The sequence below is a fragment of the Scophthalmus maximus genome, chromosome 5 (genome assembly GCF_022379125.1).
Source record: "Scophthalmus maximus strain ysfricsl-2021 chromosome 5, ASM2237912v1, whole genome shotgun sequence".
Taxonomy (NCBI): Eukaryota; Metazoa; Chordata; class Actinopteri; order Pleuronectiformes; family Scophthalmidae; genus Scophthalmus; species Scophthalmus maximus.
This window is the reverse complement of record NC_061519.1, coordinates 12,330,656-12,349,664: the sequence shown is the minus strand read 5'-3', so window position 1 is coordinate 12,349,664 and position 19,009 is coordinate 12,330,656. Positions and strand designations below refer to the sequence as shown.

General features: G+C 42.9%; 4 protein-coding genes across 11 annotated transcripts; 3 read left to right on the top strand and 1 right to left on the bottom strand.

Annotated features, from left to right (window-relative positions):
• The first annotated feature begins 498 nt into the window (after positions 1 to 498).
• On the top strand, positions 499 to 3,726 carry zte38 (zebrafish testis-expressed 38). Of its 5 annotated transcripts, none has more exons than XM_035633552.2 (12): positions 534 to 994; positions 1,222 to 1,366; positions 1,669 to 1,732; positions 1,837 to 1,873; positions 1,986 to 2,006; positions 2,115 to 2,141; positions 2,245 to 2,312; positions 2,396 to 2,544; positions 2,651 to 2,883; positions 2,976 to 3,024; positions 3,101 to 3,141; positions 3,284 to 3,726. In XM_035633552.2, the coding sequence occupies exons 1-12, from the start codon at positions 944 to 946 to the stop codon at positions 3,329 to 3,331; spliced, it is 933 nt and encodes a 310-aa protein (XP_035489445.1). In that variant the 5' UTR covers positions 534 to 943; the 3' UTR covers positions 3,332 to 3,726. The 5 variants fall into 5 exon arrangements, 3 of the variants coding, with proteins under 3 accessions (XP_035489445.1, XP_035489446.1, XP_035489448.1); XM_035633553.2 differs by having other exon boundaries at positions 540 to 994; positions 2,651 to 2,871; XM_035633555.2 differs by having other exon boundaries at positions 955 to 1,096.
• On the bottom strand, positions 3,371 to 10,195 carry aldh9a1b (aldehyde dehydrogenase 9 family, member A1b). 4 transcript variants are annotated; one of them, XM_047331848.1, is made up of 12 exons: positions 10,172 to 10,195; positions 8,471 to 8,674; positions 7,828 to 7,973; positions 7,573 to 7,702; positions 7,100 to 7,234; positions 6,262 to 6,458; positions 5,921 to 6,061; positions 5,648 to 5,836; positions 5,476 to 5,563; positions 5,113 to 5,254; positions 4,535 to 4,647; positions 3,371 to 4,167 (listed from the first exon to the last, which is right to left on the bottom strand). In XM_047331848.1, the coding sequence occupies exons 2-12, from the start codon at positions 8,649 to 8,651 to the stop codon at positions 4,073 to 4,075; spliced, it is 1,557 nt and encodes a 518-aa protein (XP_047187804.1). In that variant the 5' UTR covers positions 8,652 to 8,674; positions 10,172 to 10,195; the 3' UTR covers positions 3,371 to 4,072. The 4 variants fall into 4 exon arrangements, with proteins under 4 accessions (XP_047187804.1, XP_035489444.2, XP_047187802.1 ...); XM_035633551.2 differs by lacking the exon at positions 10,172 to 10,195 and adding an exon at positions 8,841 to 8,967; XM_047331846.1 differs by lacking the exon at positions 10,172 to 10,195 and adding an exon at positions 8,841 to 8,938 and having other exon boundaries at positions 8,471 to 8,658.
• Positions 9,164 to 15,663, top strand: uck2b (uridine-cytidine kinase 2b). The gene is made up of 7 exons (XM_035633556.2): positions 9,164 to 9,351; positions 11,452 to 11,611; positions 12,623 to 12,719; positions 12,839 to 12,981; positions 13,224 to 13,321; positions 13,704 to 13,752; positions 14,220 to 15,663. The coding sequence occupies exons 1-7, from the start codon at positions 9,247 to 9,249 to the stop codon at positions 14,354 to 14,356; spliced, it is 789 nt and encodes a 262-aa protein (XP_035489449.1). The 5' UTR covers positions 9,164 to 9,246; the 3' UTR covers positions 14,357 to 15,663.
• Positions 15,664 to 15,970: 307 nt separating this feature from the next.
• Positions 15,971 to 18,516, top strand: czib (CXXC motif containing zinc binding protein). The gene is made up of 8 exons (XM_035633558.2): positions 15,971 to 16,131; positions 16,229 to 16,312; positions 17,105 to 17,161; positions 17,278 to 17,359; positions 17,446 to 17,477; positions 17,651 to 17,728; positions 17,930 to 17,995; positions 18,192 to 18,516. Exons 1-8 carry the CDS (start codon positions 16,126 to 16,128, stop codon positions 18,267 to 18,269), a joined length of 483 nt encoding a protein of 160 aa, XP_035489451.1. The 5' UTR covers positions 15,971 to 16,125; the 3' UTR covers positions 18,270 to 18,516.
• The last annotated feature ends 493 nt before the right edge of the window (positions 18,517 to 19,009 follow it).

The following is a 19,009-nucleotide window of genomic DNA, read 5'->3' as shown; positions in this document are numbered from 1 at the left end:
GCTAAACTGAAATATGTAGTGTTTTTAATCAACTGAAAACAGTTTTGACTGACGTTCTCCGTCGCGCTCCTGTTAGTTACCGGGTATACCTGCTTTTTGGACCTAAAAATTCGATTATTTTGAATATAATATTTGATCACAGTTCCTCCACCCAACATTTAACTTCTAAGAGGTATTGTCATCAGCCGAAATAACTAAAAACAGTTGACAGGGTTTTTAATTTATCCCCTTGTTAAGCCTGATACCTCATGGCACATATTTTTTAAATTAGTCACGGGTTCATTAAGGTAATTAATCATCTATGAATCATTGCTGCGTTATATTTTTGTGTACGAGTGTTTGTATTGTGCATGGCTCTGCTCACTAACCTAGTTTACTGGATCAATCAATTAATCATTAATATTATTTATTGAAGCTGTGATTTGATACTACCACAGGAACTATAGAGCTGATAAGTGATGAACAATACCGCTGACACAACATTGCTCTTAACTTGATTAAAAACGTACAATTTGGAAAAGGAACAAATGTTTTTTTGAACAGGGCTGCTAGTTCTTTTTCAGTCCACTAGTTTTCTACAAATCTCAAGTGACTAAAATGAACTCTTCCTTTAATTTAAGTGCAGTACACTGGATTATTCATCGCGACATATTTTGGGCGGGAAACGTAGATCGTAATCTCGTCTGTTTGGTTCTGGCTGTTTAAAAGGAACTCTACTGTTTGACTAACTGTTCAGAAGAGAAACAGGCTTCTTGCGACGCACCGAGCAAGAGAGCACAAATATTTTCTTTCTTCACTTGAAAGTCAACTTAACAGTATTGTCTGGAATCTGCAGCGAGAACATATTTATGTTAGCTAGTTGATTCGTTAGCATTAGCGATACCTAGCTAGGTAGCGAGCCAGTTAGCTAGGTATCCCCCGGTCGGCAACGGGACGGAGGGAAATGGCAGCAGCGAAGATGTGCCTCAGGAAGAACAAGGAGGAAACTGCGGAGGTTCGGATACAACACACTCGAAGATACTGTTCGCAGTTGACGGGGTCATTTATTTAAACGGTTTGGATATGACATTACATTCTGCTCGTCTGTTCTCTGCAGGTGTGTAAACTAGTGAACTGCGCCATCCTCTGGCCACGGGGTCAATCTGCGCGGTCGCGTTGTCCTTTAAAACAACAACAACAACAACAACAACGACGTGTTTGTGTCATTTTCTTTCTTCCAAGTGGACAGGACTGTTCCTGAGCGACCTGAGAACCAAGCACGAGTCCCTCGTCTTCGTCAAGAGGATGATCGCCGTGGCAGTCTCCTCCATCACCTACCTCCGGGGCATCTTCCCGGAGGACGCCTACAGGTCCAGATATCTGGAAGGTGAACGCATCAAGAAGGAGATAGTTCCTCTTTGGACTACTGTGAAGTTTGTTTGATTTTGACTTCTGATTCACTAAACTACAATCACTGCTGTTTGAGGAACTCACAGTCAACTATAGAAAGGAGCATAAAGAACATTTTTAGACCTTGAAAACACTGCAAACAATTCAGGAAAACTTTCTTTGAACTGCAGATTTGTTTTTACAAAGGGTCATTGTACATATATGATTATCAAGGAATAAGGACCCATTGTGCTGTATGTAAACACTGTTTACTTTCTCACTTGTTTGCCTTTTTCACAGATTTGTGCGTCAAAGTTTTACATGAGGACTGCAACAGTCCTGGCGCCAGCAAAGTCGTGAAATGGTAATCATAATCTTCCTGCCTTCATGCTGCTGGCCACTTTCAGTAATAATTCATACTTGAAGATAATTTCCTCTCCTAATTGGTGTATTCATTGTTTGTTCCAGGATGATGGGCTGCTTTGACGCCTTAGAGAAGCAGTATGTGAGTTATGTGTCCATGAACACTTAGAATTTGTGATGTTTTACCTCGTCTTCTGTTTCGATGTGCACTGCGACTACTTGTCGCTAATGTTCAGTGTTTGTCCTCTCAACAGCTCCAGATTGTGTTCATTGGGGTATGTAACTCTGCAGCATTTATCTTTATCACATTGCTCACACACGAGGAAAAAGGTGCCAGCAATTTCATTTGCTCTTTTTCAATTTTCATTGTCATTGCAACTTAGGTGTACACCAATCCAGATGAACCCAATGTAAGTTCTCTCTCGAAATACTTAAAATTATAATTTTTTTAAAAAGCCAGTCGGATCAACATAAAAAATGAATTGATTATAAACAAATTTTCTCTCTTTGCAGTGCATTATTGAGTCCTACCAGTTCAAATTCAAATACACTGGGAAGGGACCACAGATGGACATACTCAGGTTGTTCTCGACACTCTGCTAGTCACATAGACGCAGCCTGCACACGTGCGTTGGCTGTGATATAATCTTCATTAAAACCGCAGGAACGATGACGTGGAGATGCAGGTGACGTTGGAGGACACCAAGAGGGCCTCGGTGCTGCTCATCAGGAAGCTCTTCCTGCTCATGCAGAACCTGGATGCCCTTCCCAAAAATGTCTACCTCACCATGAAGCTCTACTACTATGATGACAGTAAAAAAAACGCATTACCATTGAACTTGTGTATCGCAGAAGCAATTAGAAATGTAATCGTTTTTGGGGTTTAGTGAAAAATAATTGTCCTGCTCCCCTCTCAAAGTCACTCCTGCTGACTACCAACCACCAGGCTTCAAGGAGGGTGAGTGTGACAGTCTGTGGTTTGAAGGCATGGCCGTGCACTTCAAGTTGGGCGAGGTGCAGACGGCGTTCCACAGCCTCCGATTCCATGTGTCGGCCGAACAAGGTCGACTGGAGAAGCTTCAGGAAGGGAACAAACTGAGAGAAATCAAGCAGGTTACCAATAGAAATCCTCCAGAGAAGGTAACGGTCAAGGTGGGACCAGAAAGAAGATCAAGTTTGGCACACATTGCTGTCTTCCTAATCCGTCTTCTTGTTATTAATATTCTTGTTACTGCAATTAACAGGCTCCTCGTAAGAAAATATACAACGAAGAGGATCTACCCTCTGAAGACGGTTGGTAAATGTATTGGTGCTGATACAAAGCTGTGAAATTTATCTTGTGATTCACTGTTGACTTTCCTTTAAACAGAGTCTGCACAGTTCAAGAAACCCACCAGACCTGTGGCAAAGGTAAAGATGTGCAAAGGCCTGATCATAGTAGAGTATGCAGGTTATAGAAAATAAAAATGTCACATATTGGAGCTTCTCATGAATTGCAATAAGAGTAAATGAAAACCAGACAGGTGATTCTCTTTTTTACGTGTTTTCTCAGAGACGTGCAGCTGATAAAAACCTGGCGAGGAAGAAAAGAAGAGTTTAGTCAACAAGACGAGAGCTTTGACCGCACTTCAAACACGTCTGAAAAATGTCTTAGTTTTATTTTTATATTTACAGACACGAGTTTAAGTTAAAAGTTGTATGATTTGCGTTCCTTCGATGATTTAACCTCTAACCACAGAGACATGTTGCTCTCACAGTTCTAATGTGTAATGAAGTGAACAAGCTACATGAAACGAAATCAACACAATGTTCAAATGTGTCTTATTTGTGTACTGTATGTGTACAAATATATATTGATATGTATTGTTCAAGAAATAAAACTTGATTGTAAACTTTGTTTTTCCAAATGTAAAACACATTTGAAATGTTAGTCTCTACATGTGACAAGGCAGAACTGCTGCAGCGCAATTCATTAAACACAAAGTGCAACTCGTCGATGCTGAAGTCACTGAAAGCAATTATTGTTCAGTAAATACGAAAAAACTGACTTTCATCAGATCCGTTTGGCACAGAAAATAATATTTGATTCCAGATAATGTGACATTAACATGTCTCTTAGTTACCATAGCTATTTGTCTCTGATTGACAAAATAGGAAAAAAAAAAACATGGCTCACATTCAGGACAGACAACTTGAGCCCCATAGATCAAGGCTCACTTCTCATCCCCTTTTTGAACACTAACATTTTATAGTTTTTTTCCCCCTGAGTGATGGAAGAGAAGTCCTGGAGAGAGAGTCCTGGCTCAGTGTTAACATATACATCGTCCCGTGTGTTTGTTTTCTAGAAGAGACTGTCCACGTCTCCCATCTCCACGTACACAGTCTTCAGCTGGGAGTAGTACTCAATGGTCACCTGGCCGTTCTCCCGTCCTATGCCTGGTGAATGTAAGGATTATGAGTTAATTTAGACTTACTGTGGTGCGAAGTAGTGAAACAAGTTTTTTTTTTTTTTAAATAGGGAACTATTTTACAAAGAGATCAGAGTAGGGACTGACTTTGCAAGGGAGCAAGTTTTTAGTTTGAGGCATATTCCAATTACTCAGATTACTATGAAATCTACTCTAACCTGGTTTGAAAACTAAATTGAAGATTGTTGCCAGGACAACTTCATGAGTTGCAATTTCCACCTTGTTACAAATAATAAACCTATAGTTCTGCAGGTAGACTGAAATAATAAAGTAATGAAGGTAACGGCGCTGGCGACGCTTGGCTCCTGGTCTATGTGCAAACAATCAGACCGTACCTGACATTTTGAAGCCTCCGAAGGGAACCTCGACGGGGGTGATGTTGTAGTTATTGATGAAACAGGAACCTGCCTTGAGGTGTTCGACCACACGATGGGCCCGATTCACGTCCCTACAGAGTCAAAACAAAAAGGTTTTAGTAAGAATAGTAATGCACTGAATATGCAATGGGCTGAAATTGAAGAACTGTCCAGATGTAAGTGTTTCTGACATCTTTTGTTCTTCAGGCCCTGTGCTTCAACACATTCAGTTAAAAGTAAAATAATGGATACTGCAATTAAGTGCCCAGCTTAAATGTGAGTAGGTTTACGTCAATATTAAAAGAACTGTGGGAGAGATGAGAAAGTTGCAACTTATGCCAAAGCGGAGTTGTCTGCCAATATGAAGAGTAAAGACGTGACCATGCAAGTAAAGAAGATGATTATAAGGCTAAAACAAAATCAAGCAAAAATCTGAAAGAGATTTCAAAGGTAGTTGGTTTGCACAAAAATCAGTCTAAATCAGGATTCTTCAGAAACATAATTCTTTTGGTTTAAAATATTCAATATTTGCCCTAAACATCTTATCATGAACCCACTTGGTGAAAACCCCTGCAGCAAGACCCAAGGTGGTGTTGTTGGCTCTCTGCAGCACTTCCTCTTCCGTTTCAAAGGACAACACGGACATGACGGGACCGAAGATCTCCTCCTTCACACAGCTCATCTCGTCTGTGCAGTCGCCTGCGTGTCAGGGGAAAAAAGACAGAACAAGTTTGAGGATGTGGAAACATGGACACTTAAAAAAACTGTACTCGGACAGTGCTGAATCCCACTGAAGTTTGACATTGTGCCATTGCAGCCAGAATTGGAAACAGTTCAAAGATTGCTAACACCACAAAAAAAGAATAAAAATAGGGCTGCATGTTTTCTGAATGTGCTGTGTGAGCGTACTGAACTCTTACCCAACACACATGGAGTCATGTAGTATCCACCTTTGAGTTTGGGGTCTGATGGGACAAAATGTTCACCTCCACACAACACTGTGGCTCCCTAGAAACAGCAAATTTTACACCAAAGTCTACAGTTACACCAGCCGGTTGAAAAAGAAAAATTCACAATTCTGAGGAGTCTTACCTCTTTCTTGGCCTGATCAACATAGGACAGGACTTTTTCTAGATGTGGCTGGCTGACCAGTGCTCCCATCCGGGTGCTCTCTAACAGCGGGTCGCCTATCTCAATCGCCTGGGTCCTCTTCACCACCCTGTCCACGAACTCTGCCAAAATATCCTTCTGAACATAGACCCTCGTCCCATTGCTGCAGACCTGCGACACGTTTGATCAGATCAAGCGATGTGCTTTCATGTGTTGACACATCAACATCAAATATCCACATAATTGCACCCTTACCTGGCCTTGGGACAGGAAATTGGCCATGAGAGCTCCTCGCACAGGGTTCTCCAGATCGCTGTCCTGGAATATGAGCAGGGGAGATTTTCCCCCGAGCTCCAGAGTCACGGGTTTCACCCCCTTGGATGCCATCTCCATAATCTGTACATAAAAGTCACATCATTCAATTATTCTGATCTCATTACACATTACGGATGGAAAGGACAGGCCTCGACATCCATAACACCAAATCTATAAATTCCAGTCATCAGAGGCATTTACTGTGTTTTACGGTTTATTATTTAATGTCTCATACTAATGCCGTATATATTTTTTAGTCCAACCAAATGAATAACACTGACCTTCTTGCCTGTGGACACACTCCCAGTGAAGGACACCTTGGCCACGTCAGGGTGGTGGCAGAGAAGGCTGCCGGTCTCCTGTCTGCCCTGCACAACATTGAACAGTCCCTCCGGAGCTCCGGCCTTCTCGTAGATCTCTGCCAGCATGACTGCTGTTACGGGTGTCACTTGTGACGGCTTGAACACCATGGAGTTGCCTGTTTTTTTGTGGAAAAACAAATAAGCATTGAGACTTATATCGTTTGACACATCCACTGTGTGTACTGTATGTAAGGTCTACACAATTCTCCATTTAATATCCATAGCAGTTGTGATTTTGGGACAATGCTTCAACTTCTAAGGCCAGGCCTTATTACACTGAGACATATGTGAAGACACATACTCATGACCACTGGGATACAGTTTTTTTAAATCCATCATGTTGCTCTACTGCCACCTACAGGTGAAGGGTCATTGCATTTTTTATGGAAATGAACACCTATCATTTTAATTTTTCGGCTGCAATTACACAATATTATTCAGAGTATATGTAAAAAAGAAACAAAACAATGATGTATGAAAAATGTAAATAACATTACAGAAACAAACGCATATCATTTTTCCCCCCACCAAATTCGAAGAGGCTGTATTTCTTCTAAAAATGAAATGTTCCTCTTGCTTTAAGCATTTACTGTTCAGGAATTATGAGGCCAAGTGCTAAATTATATTTTTTGACATTGTTGAATTATTTATGGTATCTCAGGGGATATTCACAGCTAAGCAAAACATGGCTTCCTGACATGAAACATTTTAGGTGTAACATCAGCAATGTGTTTGCAGCGTTAGGAGGATCCCATACCACAGGCCAGGGCTGGAGCCGATTTCCAGGCAGCTATCTGAAAAGGATAATTCCAAGCGCCAATGCCGACACAGACCCCCAAAGGCTCCCTGCGGGTGTAGGCAAAGGACCCTCCGGGCAACTGCACATGCTGGCCTTGTCCAGGGAAAACAGAAGCATGGATGTGATTTTAAAAAAGTGTTAAAATGTGACTGTCAGAACATTTTGCATTAAACCAACACATATGACAGCGATACCTGTCAGTGACGATTAATCATTGAAAATGTTTTGATCTGAAAAATAAATTCCATTAAGTTTTATTTGTACAAATACTGCATCTTACAATGGGCTAATATGCTTCCCCCAAAAGACCCAACAATGAATAAAAATGATGGATCACAGAGTTCATAATGTTTAGTTAAATGGCTGCCATCCCCTTATCGGTTCTCTATTCGTGAACACTCACTCATCTAACAAGTGAGTGACGTACCAACCTGCCAGAGTGCTGGCCATTGCTGCGTAGTACTCTATACACAGTCTACCAGAGTCCACGTCCAGACGGGCCTCCGTGATGGACTTCCCATTGTTGACCACCTCCATTTCAGCGATCTCCTCTCTCCTGCCCTGCGCATGAAAACAAGGCAAATGTAATATATCGTGTTAAAAGTAGAAAAATCACTGGATGTACAAAGCTGCCAGGAAACTGTTTTCATGAAGTAAAAATACAAATAAACACAGAGAATGACCACCTCAATTATATGGGCAGCTTCTATCATGACCCTTGCCCTCTCCATCCCAGACAGTTTGCTCCAGTGGCCGAAGGCCAACTTGGCAGATTCCACGGCCTGATCGACATCCGCAGCTCCACACGGCTCCAAATGGCACAAGACTCGCCCTTCAGAGAGAAACATACAGTACAGTGTTCAGAACAGTAAAGGGTGAAATACAATTTAAAAAAAACAACAACAATAGGCTACAAAGATTCTTGTTGGCGAGGCCACCTCACTTTGCTTGCTCACATAATTTGTCCTGATTCGACGTTATGCGAGTCATCCATCAACAAAGAAGTGATTAAAGTGTAGGCGACACTGAATATAGCATGACATTTACACAGCAGAGCTGGGCGTATCGTTTCCAGATATGGCAACGATGAGATAAGGAGCATCACTGTGCCTGAACAGTGGGCTGCATGCAGGCTGTGTGTGGGCTCTACTTGGAGTTCAGATGTCTGAAAATGGATAATTGCAGGAAGAAAACTCGAGCGTTGTCACAAGCTCAAGTTGACCTCATTCTTAGGCCAGTGATCACCAGCCCTTGTTATTTACACAGCAAGGTCCAAAGTCCAGGTAGGAGACAGACCCCCCCCAAATACATAATCGTTGTACATCTTACCTGTTGCAGGTTCATAGACGGTTTCCTCGCTGTGTTTCCCTCGGCTCGTCCTTCTCTTCCCAGCCCAGAAGTTCAGCGGGACCGTGACGTCCACTGAGCCCGACGAGGCGCATCGTACCGCCGCCGCCGCAAGGGGAGCGGTAGCGGGCCGCCGCAGGGACACAGCCAGCCTCTGGAGCATGGTCGAACTGGATCAGACGACAACTGTCAAAATACATTGTGCGGGCTTAATGTCGTGCGAAACTTCACAAAACCGTCAACCACGCGTGTGCACACAGCTGTTCTCCTCCCGACGCCAGCTACTTCTCCTCGATCTATATACGTGTGGGACCTTTTCACCGTCGTGTTTAAGTCTCGGCAATACACGTACCTGCAGGAGTCTTCCTCTTAATTGCACATAACAAACTAAATACCAACTGTTTCGTTAACCTACTTTATTTTGCTGAGGCTCAACCCCGGAAGGGGCGGGGCAACGCACGGCAGTGGCTGCAACCTGGGCAGCCGTCGCAGGGTCGCACATTGGATTAGCTTTACTTGTCAATCACCACCCACCCCCCCCCAAAAAAGTATAATTAAGACAAACAAAGCAAATAATATTCCTGGGTTACATTAAGGCAGTCTGCTTAGCAGTTAAAACATGTGTTAAAAAATAACACGTGAGAATAACTGTATTAAATAAAAAATGGCGTAGATATAAAAGTAACGGTGGCGCTGTGGGAGGAGCTTCCGCCCCAGTGATATTCCAGTGCAGCAGCATCGCGCCGCCCACTGCAAGCATGGCCGGGGACACGGAGACACATCTACAGGACCGCGGCGACGGCACCGACGTTGTCAGACAGCCGTTTCTCATCGGTGTCTCCGGAGGCACGGCCAGCGGCAAGGTTGGAGCCCCACTTGGCGAATTTGACCGTTTTCGTGACTTGTCATTGTTTAGGTTCTGAGCCGGCGACGGCGGAGGATGCGGCCGACAGCCGGCTGCCGGTTGACCGCGTGGCTTCGGCGACGCGGCGCCCGAGGGGCTTGATTGACAGCTGTGTCATCTGTTTAACCATCCTGCCCCCGGTTTGACGTGACACGTCTATTCACCGCCAGCACAGAACTCTACCGAACTTTGCTTTGTTAAGATGAATTCCCCCCTTTCCCCCCTACAACATGGCAGTCATTAGCTGGACCGACTGCCTTTGGACTACGTGGAGATCAGGGAGAGCTAAGCTAAGCTAGCCGCCTAGCCAAAATTCCATCACTTGCTAGCCTAGCAATGCAGGCTGCGCGAGACAATAGCCAGAGCTAGCTTGCCCCCCCCCCCCCCCCCCCCCCCCCCCCCAGGGTAGCCAGACTGTTTGTAAACAACTGCCAACCACGTTTTGTTAAAAGATCCCCAATATTAATATGTATTCAGTTAGTCGGATAATAACCACCTGCCTGCCGTTCCGTTAAATAGATCCAGTTAAGTTCAAGTGACCTGAAATGACCGTCGACCTTAAACAACGTTAACCTACATATGGTGAACGGAAACCGACCGGAGCGCCAGCGGGAAAAAAACCGCCGCCGTCTCGCCCACGTCCCTTTGTTCGACTGAGGGGTAGATAACCGTCGTCGGGCTAAGTAAATCAGATGTTGGCCAGCTTTAGTGTAGTGTGATTTATTTACCCGAGTTTGATTTAATATATAAACACGGACGATTAAACGTAATAAACGTACAGTCTTCTTGACTTGCGCGGCTGCGTGGGCAGTGACGATCAGGCGACGGCGCACTGGCGTCATGGTGGTGACGTCATCACCCCCTGCCCGTTCCACATGCTCAGACGTGGACATGTTGAAGACGTCACTGCATCTCGTGTGTGTGTGTGTGTGTGGGGGGGCTGAGATTTCGTCTCATTAAAATCGGAGAAACGAGCTCAGCCCAAACTCTTTTGAAATTAATTTTTTTTTCTTCCGTCCTTCCTCCGTTTGCCCCGAAGGCCAGTGTACACGGCACATATGAATTTAGAGTTGTCCCAGAAATCAGATCGCCCCACTTTTCACCGAGCCCGTGTTTTGCTTCCTGTTAAAACAACGCAAGGGGCCAGGCTCCTCTGTGGTGTGGTGATGCTGGGCTAGACCTGCTTTAATTGGGAGGTTAATGTCTGTTGTTTGTGAGATCATTTTCTCTTCATCCAGTGGGTGGTGTCACTTAGCCTCCTTGTGTGAAGGCAACACCCCCCCCACCTCCACCGCACACGCAGGCAACCTGCTAACAGGTTGCTTTGAAATTTCATCAGCATCACTGCAGCATGCTTTCTTTGTTCGATCTCCAAAAAAAAGCAATATTATGAAGAGGCATTGCTTGACAAATCAGTCAATTATCGGTGAATAGATGGGATATATGATTTATTTTTTACTAACATTCAAACCTGAGACTGCACAGACAATATACATTTTCTAAACAATGGATTATCAGAATATTGTTGGATTCAATTTCTCATTGGGGATACTGTTTTATTAGGCTGATGCTATGAATTGCAACACTTTGTATGTTGGATCTGTGGTGTGTTTAAAGGCCCAGTGACGGCGTGTGTTGACACAAACATGCGCTCCAGAGTGGGGGCGTCCAAATTCATTGTCGCACAATTTCATGAGCACAAAAGCGGCAAGGCAGAGGAATGCCCCGTCAGCTTTGGACACGAGGTTCGCTTATTTGAGGGGGTCGATGAGGACAAACATGGTGAGCCACAGGGCATCGAGTTGGTGGCGTTAGCTGACCTCAAACATGGTGGGGAAATTGCCCACCCACCCCAATGTCTCAGTACAATGTGACTTAGTTTAACTTGACTAAGTTCTGTACTTCTTGGACTGAACTGAAACCATAATGGTGCTTTCACTCATTCTCATACTGGTGTCGTTGCAAATGTAAATGCGTGGCCTTTTTAACCTTTTTTTAACTTCCACCTCCCAATGGCCTTTACCCACAGCCATCTTTTTTTTCTTTTCTGTTCACGCAGTCGTCGGTATGCGAGAAAATAATGGAGCTGCTGGGCCAGAACAAGATCGACCACCACCAGCGGCAGGTGGTGATCCTCAGCCAGGACAGCTTCTACAAGGTGTTGACCCCAGAGCAGAAGGCCAAGGCTCTGAAAGGCCAGTTCAACTTTGATCACCCAGGTAAAGGAGGCGTTATTCATGTGCTTTTCAGGTGGAGTTTCAACAGGGTTGTCTAGTTTTGAACGTCTCTACATACTTGACTTTGTAAAGAACAGATGCAGATGTGGCATTCTCTGTATTAATATCTGTGCCTGCTATAATACTGCACATAGCAAAATTAGTTCTTATATAGTCATTTCAATTTCAAAGCCAACGCTTAAAGCAGAATTGTGTTCTGCAGCATACTTTGCTGCCATGTGGATAATTGTCCCAAAATGATCAGGACAGAAGCATAGACTCCATTTTTGGAGTCTGCCTTTGCTTCCTCTTACGCCTTGCTTCCTTTCTCGGCTCCTTTTTAAAAGCCCACCGTCAGCAGGCCTTTCTCAAGGGGCAGCTGCTCTGTGACTTGGACTCAACCCAACACATGCTACACGAGTGGGATTCCTGCATTGCCAAAGGTGCAGTGTGCTGGCTCCATGTATCCCCAGCTGCACATTAGGGCCGACTTGTAATCTTTGAAGCTTCAGCTGTTACCATGGTAACAAATGTCCAGCTCAGTAATTGAATAATTGTGTAAAATTCCAATTCTACAAATTTAAAAATTGCCCATGAAATGGGACTAGCGATCCAACATTTTGAGTAATGCTGCGATGCTAATTATGAGTTATTCGTAGACAAGGACATTTAGTCTAGGTGATAGTTTAGTGCCGAACGAGTCACTTCACAAGCACGGACAGTGTCATGTGACAGACTTGAAGCTTAACTATGCTCACAAGTTGTGGCAAAAGAGCTGAGAACTATAAGAATCTGCTGAGTTGTCTCGCAACTCTTGAAATGTCTGTTCTCTCTGCTGTGACTGATGTCAGTGCAGCCTGTATGCTAAATAAAGGGTCAGATATTCGTTGGTAAGTCTCACTGAATCTTAATTTCCACAAAATGTTATTCAGGGCAGCATAACCGACCACCAGGCTGGTGTAACTTGGGTTTAGTAACATGAAAGGGATTAATATTGCCTTTTCTTCTCCTCAGATGCATTTGACAGTGAGCTGATCATGCAAACACTCAGACAGATCCTGCAGGGCAAGACTGTCCAGATCCCAGTGTATGACTTTGTGACTCATTCCAGGTGAGCACCTTTTTTTTTTGTTTCCTGCTCCATAAACCTTGGCCACCAGCCATCATTACGTGTCCCTGCAGTTAGAGTCACTGACCGGAAGGAGGAAACTTCTCTTTGTGTAATTCCAGGAAAGAGGAGTTTGTTACGGTGTATCCGGCTGACGTGGTCCTGTTTGAGGGCATCCTCATGTTCTACTCGCAGGACATCAGAGATCTGTTCCAGATGAAGCTGTTCGTGGACACGGATCCAGACACACGCCTTTCCCGCCGAGGTGCGTGGCGAGAGCTTCCTCCCAACCTGTTCACTGATTTAAAAATATTTACCAAGGCAACATACTTAGATTTGTGTGCAGCAGGAAAATCTATGTACCAGTGTGGGTTCTCCTAAAGTCACCACCAAATACTTGCAGTGAATACAATATGAACTTTTACATTTTGTCATTTCTATATTTTGTTGTATGGTTTTTATTCAAATTGTCATGTTATGTATTTTTGGGCATTCTCTCTCTTCCAGTTCTGAGGGACATCAGTGAGCGGGGACGAGAGCTGGAGCAAGTGCTCGCTCAGTACATCACTTTTGTGAAACCGGCCTTTGAGGAGTTCTGCTTACCAGTGAGTGGATTTGACTAATCTTCCATCACAGCTGTGGTTGTGCAATAGAGTCCGACTGATAACCGTAAAGGCCAATATTCCCAGCTGGTTCTGACTCATCACAGATGTATCTGTGTTGCTGTAAGTGTCAGCAGATATGTAACAACATATTGTATTTGCCGTAATTGAGAAACCTGAGTCTTGATCAAAATCTGTTGGCATCAACTTGAACGGATCCCTTAACAAAAATGCCAGCTAATATTTTGTATTTGTCTATTTAGACTTATAAGTTGGTATATTATCAGAATGTTTAAACCCCAAATATCAGTCTGGCTATGTTGTGCAGTCAAAATATCTGTCTGGAAACTTGAGCATAGTTTGATCTTCTTTTTATTCCTACCAGACGAAGAAGTATGCAGATGTGATTATTCCACGAGGAGCAGATAACCTTGGTAAGGGCAAAGCGGATAACGTAGAGCAGACATCACATTTGCGTTGGACAGACTTGGTAACTTCTCAGGAAGTAGTTATGTCTGTTCCCCAAAAAGTGTTAATTATTGCTGGAGACAAGTTATGAAACGAGTTGTCGATAATTCCTCTGTTGAAAGTGGAGTTTTTGTTTATAGTCGTCAACACGCCCACTCGCTCGCTGTGAGTCCTCTGCAGATATTCCTGCTGTATTCTGACATGGGCTCTCTCTGACAACTTCTGGAAAGTTTACTTGGGGGGGCTGGCAGGGAAAGTTCCAGAAAATGTGCAACATTTGACATTAGCGTAATCACACACGGCCTCGCCAGTAAATTTCAGGAAATGTCCCCATTTCAGTGCACGTCAGAAAGCAGCGCTAGACAGGCAAAGATAAATCTGTGTTGCAGTTTTAAGTCTGTGTAACCAAATCTCTCTTGTTCTCCTCCCTCAGTGGCCATCAACCTGATAGTCCAGCACATCCAAGACATTCTGAACGGCGGGCTGAGCAAGCGCCACAATGGCTGCCTGAACGGCCACAGCACTCCACGTCAACGGCGGACCTCGGAGTCCAGCAGCCGCCCTCATTGACCTCGCCACACCTCTCTTCACCGGACGGAGAGGGGTGTGGGGGTTGTGCTGTAAATAATGCCTGTTGAAATCACTGTATTTAAGAAATGGTGGAGAAGAGATGCAAAAAGAATTGAAATGCCTTTTATTATTATTGTTATTATTATTATTATTATTATTATTATGACTACTCTTGGTATTAGTTACTTTGTAATTGTTGGACTTAGGATCCAGATTTTTGTCAGGAAGGTAAAATAGAAACTCTTCATGAGATGAAACCATGGGTTAAATTTGACCCCATGCATATTTCTCCCAGCTTGCATTCTGTTTTTTATGTATCCCCTGCTGCTCCATAAAATTGTGCTGATAATGAATAAAAGCGAAGGGGAACCTTTTTTATTTTTATTTTGTAATGTCTGATAAAACTTGAACCCCAAATGTCGGGGGAGTTTGTGTGAGTTCCATACGAGAAGTAATACGGAATAGAAGACGAGTTGAACAAAACCAGGAGTGCACTCTGCATTTGTACTGACAATCTTGGCGACGTTTCCCTTTTTTTCTGTTTGGTTTTTCTCATTGTGTTGTTCAGTGTAACATGTTACACTAGAAGTCCGTTTACGGCACAGTATCCACCACATTCATGCTGTATAATGTCTGCAGCAGCAGCAGAAACACACACGATATTTCAGTACTGATGGTCACGTGCTGAAGAAAGTGACTACGACCAGTGAAGTGAGCGGCTGGAAGGCGCAACAGTGTTGTGGTATTGTTACAATTTTGGAAGCTTCTCCTTTTGATGTGTATTGACTACCTATCAGTACCTATTAATTCATCTACTCCTGCTGGGTGAATGGCAGAATCCTTGATTGATGAGAAGGTAGTCAAATTGGAATCTCTAGATGGAATCTAGCGCAATGCATAAGAATAAGATATGATGGGTATTTTCCTCAGGTCGATGACACCATTTTGCTTTGATATACCAGGAAGCAAAATGTGTGAGGAGTTCGCTCAACGCCACAGCAATATGTGCTATACCAGGTGTGTGGCCACTAACCACAAGACCCACCACAATGCCTCTGCAAAGTTGCCTCAGGTTCAGTTTACGTGTACAGGCGAGTGTACGCACTTAGCAACCAGTTTCCATTCTAATACAATAAAAAACTGTTGAATCCATTTTTTTTGTATTCCATGTGCTGTTTGTCTATGGATTGTGCAGATGAATGAATGATTTGTACCGTATACGGCTACTGAATTGTTTTAGGAAATATTTGGAAGATGTGTATGACGTAATCAGCTGCTTAATGGTCAATAAACGGATTCAGCCCAGAGCCTCTGTCTAAGCATTTGATCATTTGGGGAGGGGGTTAACTTTTCTGTTGTGAGCCTGGCATCAAAGAGCGTGTGTTTCATGAGGGTTGGTGCTAACAATGAGACTGCTTCTCACTGGTGTTACAGTAGTATGTCATACAGTTTCATAGTGTGTCCACTAGAGGGCGCAGCTGTCTGTCACATCTCTGCTCTCTTCAAATGCTGACGGATAAGTGACTACTTCGATTGTCTTTTGTTGCGTCTTCAATTGTAAAAAATAGTTGGAAAGGAAAACGGTGTTGCTGGAATTCTAAAGCAAAGAACAAAAATAAAACAACAAAAGCAAGAGTGCGCTACGATTACATTGACAATAATTTACCACGTCGTCAACGCCACACAAAAAAGCAAAGCTAATCCTTTTATAGGTGTAAAGTCAGACTATACGAGCAGTACCTGAACGCACCAGTGGGAACGCTTTCAAGATGGTGGTATGTGTCGCTGCTTCATGCCTCTGGTGTAAACAATGAAGCTGGCGTGCATTTCCGGTCATATCTAACCTCTGCTCTTTTGATTTATTCATGACAGAAATTTGGGCTCCAGTTTAAAGCCACTCTGGAGAACGTCACCAACGTGAGACCGCTGGGCGACGACTTCCGCTGGTTTCTGAAGGTGCGATAGCTGCCGCGGCTAGCATGCTAGCTCCTCTCTTCTCATGCACATATTCAGTTAGTCCTCGTGTTTCCTCTCTTCAGTAACCGTCTATAACTATTATCTAAACACGTGTACACTCTGAACAGTGTTCATAGACTTGACTCACTGTTCACTACAGCACTGACGTCGTAACCAGAACCTGTATCAGCTTTACTGAACACGTACAAGGAATTTGCTCTCAGTACTGTCATATAAACAGACTTACATCTAGGAACAAGGATAACAACAACAACAACAACAACAAACGAAAACTGGACAAACTAATTAAAGCATGGATGAGAATAGATACTTGATAAATTTGCAGGGATGGGTGGATATGCACATTGTGCGTGTATATATTTACAGTGTACAGGATTAATATAAACTGACAGTAACCGTGTATGATGACATCATACAAGTTACATTATGACCTGACTTATGCTCAGATTCTCAAATTCGTCAGACCGACCTGTAATTCTCCTAAAAGATTATAGTTTATTATATTATGGTATGGCACACATGTGGTACAGTGTTTTACAAGATCTGATAAAAATTGATTGTTCCTTAATATTAACGGAATGAATTCCAACCTCCAACTCTCCTTGTATCTTTACCTCAGTGTCTCAACAGTGATCTCTTATCATGATAGTATATCAGTTATGAATATTTTTTCCCCTGCCTAGGATCAGGGTATGTGTCGCAGTCTGCCTCCCTTTGTGTTTCACTCACAGAAACACTTTTATGTTCCATCTTTTTTCTCTTTTAATTTAGCTGAAGTGTGGGAACTGTGGCGAGATCCCAGATAAATGGCAGTATATAACCCTAATGGTAAGAATAAATTTGATCTTTGTGTCTATATATTTTTGTGATATATAATCAGACACATGCAGAAGATACCAACCTGTGTGTGTGTGTGTTTGTGTGTTTTTTTATGTTTCCAATAGGAAAGTGTGCCACTAAAAGGAGGAAGAGGCAGTGCCAGCATGGTGCAGAAGTGTAAACTTTGTGCCAGGGAAAATTCAATCGGTACGAGCTGACATGCCATTTGACTCGCTTACTCTGCATTGAGGTAAAAACTCTGGAATTATATCATGTCAACTGTTATCTTACAGATATCCTGGAAGACACAATCACACCTTATAATGTAAGCATAATGTATTCATGACAAATAGAGGAAGTTTTTTTTGAGAAACAAGGTACCTCCAGAGCCTTTGAGAAAGTCCTTGTACATTTGAAGCAAACCTGTCACATTTCTGTACTGGCAGATATTATGTTGAGTTTCGGTGATTCTGATGCTATGTGAACACTGGGTTGCAGGCTGAGGACGACGAAAGCTTCAAAACTATGGTGCAGTTTGAGTGTCGTGGTCTCGAGCCTATTGACTTCCAACCGCAAGTGAGGAGCTTTGTTTGAACAACAGTTTTCTGTGGCATTGAAATGTAATTCATTTTTTTTAAAATTAATCTTAATCTCCTTCAATAATCCTCTTTTGGTAATATAGTTTCAATATGTCAGTATAAAATCTGATGTTGCATAGTCAGACGTACATGCTACTTGGGAAAGTGTGCCATGTAACTATCTAATTTCCTCCTCTAGGCCGGCTTTGCTGCACAAGGAGCAGAGTCCGGGACACAATTTCCTGAAATTAACCTGCAAGAAAAAGTAAGTACAGTGGGAACAACGTGTCACTCAAACCGCAATAGTTGCAATAGTGTCGCTGCACCGATGGATACATCATCACTGTGTGATTATTCTATCAAATGTTTCATTACTCTGTGCTTTTTGCTTCAGACTGCCATTTCCTGTGTGTTCTGAAAACAACTGTTGATGATAAAACCCATGATTCTGATTATTTCAGGACTGGACGGACTACGACGAGAAAGTCAGCGAGTCGGTGGGAATATACGAAGTCACCCATAAGTTCATCAAGTGCTGATGTCATCCATCACGTGACGAGCCTCAGAGGTGGGGGCGAACGAACACTGCGGCCAATCATCTTCAGGACTGTTCTCCTGGCTACAAGGACGCTTGATATGCTGCGGTGGCTTGGTTCGGTTGATGATGAACTCTAAGGTGTTGATTAACAGCACAGGTTGTCCCACACACACATCTGGGCTTGATAATTGTGCCCCAGGGAAAAGTTTTTTTTTCACGTCTTTAATAAAATTGAAGTGTGAAAGGTGTGTGTTGATGTTTTGCTTTCACATCATCATAAAATTGACTTTTTTAAAGTTATTTTCTTTGTAGTTCCATAGAACCTGATAGAGTTTAGAGGCCTATAGGAAGACTTGTACGATGAGAATTAAATAACAGTGCAATAAGAGTTAACTCCACACACACTCCTCAAGGCAATAACTTGGGAATAAAGTCAAATGTGTCACTGGACACAGTGTTCTAGTTTTGTTAATGGAAGATGCATTGATGGGTGGTTTAAAGATGACAATGATTTCATATTAAATATACTGAGCTTTGAATCCAAGATTATTTGATTTCTACATCCAGTTCTGTAGTCTTTTTGTGTGTATTGATTAGTAAACTAATGCGCACAATAGATAAAAAATAACATTACTTCTTATTTTCATATGTTCATTTTTTTAAATGTTATAAATATAAATGTCATCAGGACAACTGGTCTGCATGTCCACATTGAGGGAGCGAAAGGAGTTGTTCCCCCCC

What these genes read in the sequence shown, in the direction of transcription:
- zte38 (XM_035633552.2), top strand. Translation starts at nt 944, where the DNA reads ATGGCAGCAGCGAAGATGTGCCTCAGGAAGAACAAGGAGGAAACTGCG. An exon ending in ACGCCTTAGAGAAGCAGTAT is followed by an intron (nt 1,874 to 1,985) that starts GTGAGTTATGTG and finishes TCCTCTCAACAG; the next exon opens with CTCCAGATTGTGTTCATTGG. An exon ending in CCAATCCAGATGAACCCAAT is followed by an intron (nt 2,142 to 2,244) that starts GTAAGTTCTCTC and finishes CTCTCTTTGCAG; the next exon opens with TGCATTATTGAGTCCTACCA.
- aldh9a1b (XM_047331848.1), bottom strand. Translation starts at nt 8,651, where the DNA reads ATGCTCCAGAGGCTGGCTGTGTCCCTGCGGCGGCCCGCTACCGCTCCC. An exon ending in AAGCTGCCCATATAATTGAG is followed by an intron (nt 7,703 to 7,827) that starts GTGGTCATTCTC and finishes TTTCATGCGCAG; the next exon opens with GGCAGGAGAGAGGAGATCGC. An exon ending in TTGATCAGGCCAAGAAAGAG is followed by an intron (nt 5,564 to 5,647) that starts GTAAGACTCCTC and finishes TGCTGTTTCTAG; the next exon opens with GGAGCCACAGTGTTGTGTGG.
- uck2b (XM_035633556.2), top strand. Translation starts at nt 9,247, where the DNA reads ATGGCCGGGGACACGGAGACACATCTACAGGACCGCGGCGACGGCACC. An exon ending in CACACGCCTTTCCCGCCGAG is followed by an intron (nt 12,982 to 13,223) that starts GTGCGTGGCGAG and finishes TCTCTCTTCCAG; the next exon opens with TTCTGAGGGACATCAGTGAG. An exon ending in TTGAGGAGTTCTGCTTACCA is followed by an intron (nt 13,322 to 13,703) that starts GTGAGTGGATTT and finishes TATTCCTACCAG; the next exon opens with ACGAAGAAGTATGCAGATGT.
- czib (XM_035633558.2), top strand. An exon ending in GGCAGTATATAACCCTAATG is followed by an intron (nt 17,162 to 17,277) that starts GTAAGAATAAAT and finishes TGTTTCCAATAG; the next exon opens with GAAAGTGTGCCACTAAAAGG. An exon ending in AAATTAACCTGCAAGAAAAA is followed by an intron (nt 17,996 to 18,191) that starts GTAAGTACAGTG and finishes TGATTATTTCAG; the next exon opens with GACTGGACGGACTACGACGA.